Source organism: Mandrillus leucophaeus, unplaced genomic scaffold, assembly GCF_000951045.1.
Source record: "Mandrillus leucophaeus isolate KB7577 unplaced genomic scaffold, Mleu.le_1.0 Scaffold319, whole genome shotgun sequence".
Lineage (NCBI taxonomy): Eukaryota > Metazoa > Chordata > Mammalia > Primates > Cercopithecidae > Mandrillus > Mandrillus leucophaeus.
The window spans coordinates 148714-154836 of record NW_012103354.1 but is presented as its reverse complement, the minus strand read 5'-3'; the positions used below and the strand labels follow the sequence as shown (position 1 = coordinate 154836).

The 6123-nt window shown below is 42.7% G+C and overlaps 1 protein-coding gene across 1 annotated transcript in view; it reads right to left on the bottom strand.

Annotated features, from left to right (window-relative positions):
- NAE1 (NEDD8 activating enzyme E1 subunit 1) overlaps window positions 1-3832 on the bottom strand; it is a 32922-nt gene extending 29090 nt beyond the window's left edge. Inside the window, exons 1-4 of the mRNA XM_011987904.1 lie at window positions 3743-3832; window positions 2106-2209; window positions 1952-2012; window positions 279-309 (exon numbers count right to left, since the gene is read on the bottom strand). Of these exons, the coding sequence (XP_011843294.1) occupies window positions 279-309; window positions 1952-2012; window positions 2106-2209; window positions 3743-3777 (231 nt within the window). The 5' untranslated portion in view covers window positions 3778-3832. The remainder of the gene's footprint in view (window positions 1-278; window positions 310-1951; window positions 2013-2105; window positions 2210-3742) is intronic.
- Between the last annotated feature and the right edge of the window lie 2291 nt (window positions 3833-6123).

Sequence of the window (6123 nt, the reverse complement as noted above, 5' to 3'; positions counted from 1 at the left end):
AAAAAAAAAAAAAAAATTTGTTAACCAGAATCCATCCTCTGAATATTAACATTACTCAAGATTTAGCTTTAATACAGGATACAACGTATAAACACAGACAGTACTTCTAAGTTTTTAAACTACCAAACATATGAAGATTTACAAGATGAGAAAAATTAGTTAACTTTTTTTTCAGAGAAATAATACACATTTTTAAAGTCAAAGCTTTTCAAGCAATCAAAACATAGTGGCATCGTTAGATGCTCATATGCAACTATATTCTCTAACAAATTGTTTACCTTGCCGATACTGCTTCTTTGAAGGAAGAAACTAAAGTGAACAAAACAAAGGAAAAAAAAGTAAAGTTTACTGACTATAAAGGAAAAGTTGTTATTGTAATAGCATGTATATTTCATTCATAGTATAAAACAAACTATATTGTGATTACAGATTATAATAGCCTTCCTGGAGGAAGAAAATCAGATGAAACTTATAAAGAAAGATAGGCTAATAAATTAATGTTTCTTTCCCAAAGTGTGTACCACAGAATGTGAATTTCACAAGATCCTCTGAGAGAAAAGGGTTCCTTGGCTAAAAAACGTTTGGGAAACACTGGCGGGTGCGGTAGCTCATGCCTGTAATCCCAGCACTTTGGGAGGCCGAGGCGGGCAGATCATGAAGTCAGGAGATCGAGACCATCCTGGCTAACACGGTGAAACCCCGTCTCTATTAAAAATAGAAAACATTAGCTGGGCGTGGTGGCGGGTGCCTGTAGTCCCAGCTACTCAGGAGGCTGAGGTAGGAGAATGGTGTGAATCCGTTATGGGGAGTTTGCAGTGAGCCAAGATCTCGCCACTGCACTCCAGCCTGAGTGACAGAGCAAGGCTCCGTCTCCAAAAAAAAAAAAAAAAGTTTGGGAAACACCATATACTATATTTCCTTCTTGGAAATTCATAATACACACAATACATGTGATACTAAAATCTTATGGTAAAGAAATTTTAACTTCATTTGATCCATTTCCCAAACTAATTTGACCGTGGAACCCACTGGCCCATTGAACAGCTCTTAACGTTCCCTAGAACCAGTGTTCCATAGACCACTCTCGGTGTATTGAACCATTTGTTTTTGCACGTAACTGTAACAGACTTGTTCAGACTTCCTCCCACACATACCCTTGATGTGTCTCAAGGCCCAGATATGAGGCTGCTGATCAGAGTCAGGATGCCACTTTTTGGTATAAGCTCACTGGCTCCATAAGGAGAAACCTTATTTTTATCATATTCTACTCTAACCAACCAAGTAAGCAAAGATAACAAGACTTCTTTGTATATATCAATAAAAAAGCTGTGCTGTGCCTAGCAGAAACTGGCACTACCATCCAAAGAAAAGGCATCAAAACTAAATATGAACTAATTGCTGGTTTTCCTTATATTTACTCACTGTTGTTGTTACTGACAAATACAATGAGAGATACCAGACTTCAAGTCCCTGAAAAGGTGAGCTTTAAATCCAAATTTGGGCATGCTCTGAAAGTCTAAATATAATCTTTAAAGAATATACAGGCCGTCTTTAAAACAGCATTTTTGTAGACACAGTGTAAAGAGAGACACACCTAGACTAAGCCTAGAAGACATCACAAACAACAGGTATTATTGTTAATCATATGCTAACACCTATGAATCAATGCAAGAGCTTAGGAAGTGCCCATATTCCATGAATAAAGGAATAATGACTACTCCTTTATATTAATAACAATAAAGACAGTAATGATGGGTACCATTTATTAATGCCCTATTTGCCAGATGCTATACTAGCACTTTACATATATTATCTCACTTCCTCCTCACCATAATCCCAAACATAAGGATGATTTCCACTGAAAGTTGAGTCACCCTGACTGAAGAGGTGAAGCTAAGATTCAGGCCTTGCCCTCCTTAACATGTATATATTTGAAAAGAATAGAACATACTTGTTTCCAGCATCTTCTCCGCTGACCTGATTTCCATCAATAATTGTAAACGAACCAATACCTGACAGCCAAAACAGAGTCAGTCAGGAATATATAGTTCTAGGTCATAATCTTAAAGAAGTATATTTAGAACACAACCACAAAACTGCATTACCTGGTAGTACCAAGTTTTTAAGAATTTCAGTTCCTGTGGCCGTTGCATTTATTAGGCAAACATGAGCAGATTCTAAAGCCTCTTGCCCATGATCACCCCACAACCTATAAAACAGACACAAATTTGATGTTTTTAAAACTTCCATGAAAATACAGCTTTATTTGAATGGTGATCTTTAAACTGTCCTTGCATAGACTGATGTGATAACCACCGAAAACAGGTAAGACAGGAACAGATATTACTATAGTGATTATACAGTAATCTAGAACTCAGGTTGATGCCTTGAATGGTTAGGGGGAAAGAGGGAGAGGGTCAAATCAGAAACAGAAACTTGGTCTTCCAGCTCCTTATCAGCCTGGGCACAAGAGTGACACTGTGTCTCAAAACAAACAAACAAACAAACAAACATTTAAAAAGTGTCTTTGGACTTAAAACCTCATCTGTTTTCTATTTCATTTATTCTTTTTTTTTTTTTTTTTTTTTGAGATAGAGTCTTGCTCTGTCACCCAGGCTGGAGTATAGTGGTGTGAGCTCAGCTCACTTGGCCTCCCAAAGTGCTGGGATTATGGGTATGAGCCACCATGCCCAGCCCTATTTCATTTATTCTTTTTTTTTTTTTTTTTTTTTTTGAGATGGAGTCTTGCTCTGTCACCCAGGCTGGAGTGCAGTGGCCGGATCTCAGCTCACTGCAAGCTCCTCCTCTCAGGTTCACGCCATTCTCCTGCCTCAGCCTCCCGAGTAGCTGGGACTACAGGCACCCGCCACTTCGCCCGGCTAGTTTTTTTTTTGTATTTTTTTAGTAGAGACGGGGTTTCACCGTGTTAGCCAGGATGGTCTCGATCTCCTGACCTCATGATCCGCCCGTCTCGGCCTCCCAAAGTGCTGGGATTACAGGCTTGAGCCACCGCGCCCGGCCTTCATTTATTCTTAAATTATGTTAGATGCGCCAGGCACAGTGGCTCACGCCTGTAATCCCAGCATTTTGGGAGCCAAGGCGGGCAGATCACAAGGTAAGGAGATCGAGAGACCATCCTGACTTAACATGGTGAAACCTCGTCTCTACTAAAAAATAGAAAAAATTAGCCGGACGTGGTGGCAGGAACCTGTAGTCCCAGCTACTCGGGAGGCTGAGGCAGGAGAACGGTGTGAACCCGGGGAGTGGAGCTTGCAGTGAGCCGAGATCGCGCCACTGCACTCCAGCCCCGGCAACAGAACAAGACTCCATCTCAAAAAAAAAAAAAAATTTTGTTAGATGCATTTAAGTTAGATGCATTTAAGATCTCGATACAGGGCTTATTACTGTGACTTCTGCAAAAGCTTTACCAAGAAAACTGAATTACCATCTGAAAAGCCTCACATCAACTTCTACAGGAGTGCTTTAAAGTATATTACCCAGTGTACATTCTAATAGAATGATTAATGTGCCTTCCCTGTTACCTGATCTAAAGCAGATTACCCCTTATTATGTAGCCAGTATGTCCTCCAGAGCGTATGTCAAGCAACTGTGTTTTCTGTTTGTTTGTTTTTGATACAGGGTCTTACTATGTTGTCCAGACTGGTCTTGAACTCCTGGGTTCAAGCATTCCTCTCACCTCAGCCTCTAGAGTTGCTGGGACTACAGGCACAAGCTACTGCACCTGGCTTCATTTGTTTTTGTTTGCTGAGCATCCATCTTTCCACTTCGTAAGGGCCCAGACAGCTGTCAAATGTATGGAGGAATCGTCTAGAAGAACCAGATGGACTGTAAACGCCTGTTTTCTCCATCAAAGTATGGCATGTAGAAGACACCTGAGATACATGGTTGACAGATGCTTGGATCATTGGAGAGTAAATTTAAGAATACTGGTGCATCTTGGCCGGGCGCGGTGGCTCGCACCTGTAATCTCAGCACTTTGGGAGGCCGAGGCAGGCAGATCACCTGAGGTCAGGAGTTTGAGACCAGGCTGGCCTACTAAAAATACAAAAATTAGACAGGCGCAGTGGCGCGCACCTGTAATCCCAGCTACTCGGGAGGCTGAGGCATGAGAATCACATGAACGCAGGAGGCAGAGATTGCAGTGAGCCAAGACCACACCACTGCACTCCAGCCTGCGCAACAGAGTGAGACTCCGTCTCAAGAAAAAAAATACTGGTGCATCTCAAGCAGGGTGAGACAGTGTGTGCCTGTAATCCCAGCTGCTTGGGAGACTGATGCAGGAGGATCACTCCAGCCCATGAGATCAAGGCTGTGGTGTGCCAATAATCAGACCTGCAAACAGCCACTGCACTCCAGCCTGGGTAACATACTGAGACCCACCTCAAAAATAAAACAAAAAGAATACTGAGGCCAGGCGCTGTGGCTCATGCCTGTAATCCTAGCACTTTGGGAGGCTGAGGCAGGAGGATCACTTGAGTGCAGGGGTTCGAGACCAGTCTGGGCAAACCCCCATCTCTAAAAAAGTTAGCCAAGCATGGTGGCACATGCCTGTAGTCCCAGCTACTGAAGAGGCTGAGGCAGGAGGATCGTTGGAGCCCAGGAAATTGAGGCTGCAGTGAAGTGTTCCTGCCACTGCACTCTAGCCATTGTACTCTAGCCTGGGTCAAAGAGTGAGACCTTGCCCCTGGAAAAAAAAAAAAAAAAAAAGAATCCTAGTGTGTCTCTAAGTAACATGTTTCAAGAAGAGGCCAAGTGAATCAGTCCTCTCTACTATCTTGCTGGCCCAACTATGGTGAAGTCAGGCGGAGCTTATTGACTGCTGGATTTTGCTTCTAACTGCTTCCCCTTGACACTTCAAAACCAGTTCTCACAATGAAAGGTAAAGTTTGGGACTTAAATGGAATGCCCTCAGCAAAAATCCTCTTTTGTTAGAGTTGCTTAGTAACCTCAACTATCTTCTCAGCTCTGTCATGCAGTTATACCTGCATTAGAAACACAAGAACTCCAAGAATTTACAAGAAAACCTAAGTTGGTTATAAGGACTGTTACCTTGTTTCTTTTCCTAAAAGCCTGGAAGCAGGATGTAACTGAGTACCTCCAAAAAAGCCAGAAGAGCCTGAGTTTACCTCCTGGCTCAAAGATATGGGGAATTCTGGGCAAGTTACCTAACTTCTCCAAGACTCAGTTTCTCCAACTGTAAGGCACAGGAAATGGCTGCTTTCAAGGGTGCTCTCAGAATTAAGTGCCCAAAGCCTCTAATACAGCACTAGGCTAGTGGCGCAAATAGAAGCTCCAGTCCTTGGGGACAATAACTTCTGTTATCTCAGAGGCTCCAGGAAGGAGGAAAGCCAAGCAGCTTTATCTCCACAGCCTCAAGACATAGAAGACGCTCAATAAACAAGGAATGGGGAGTGCAAGGAGAAAAGGCAAGGGTGGGGAAGTACCCAAGGACCCTTCTGATGACTTAGGCCTGCACTGTCCATTAAGGTAGCTGCTAGCCACATGTACTACTGAGCACAAGCAGCGAGGCTAGTGTTAACTGAGATGTGCTGTTAAGTGTAAAATACAGTATTTCTAAGACAGTTTTGGGGGGGCTTTTTTTTGACGGAGTCTCGCTCTGTCACCCAGGCTGGAGTGCAGTGCCATGATCTCGGCTCACTGAAACCTACACCTCCTGGATTCAAGCGATTCTCCAGCCTCAGCTTCCAGAGTAACTAGGATTACAGGCGCGCACCACCACGCCCAGCTAATTTTTGAATTTTTAAATAGAAACAGGTTTTCACCATGTTGCCCAGGCTGGTCTCGAACTCCTGACCTCAGGTGATCCGCCTGCCTCGGCCTCCCAAAGTGCTGATTACAGGCATGAGTCACTGTGCCGGTCCTCTAAGACAGTTTTAAAAAGGAAAATACCCATGACCAGCTTGGGCAAGGTGGCGAAAACCTCGTTTCTACCAAAAAAAAAAAAAAATTGAAATAAAAATTTAACTAAAATATCTCAATAACTTCTTATATTGATAGTGTTGAAACAGTAATGTTTTGGACATATTGGGTTAAACGGTATTTAAAAATCAATTTCACCTGTTTCATTTTACCTTTAGTGTG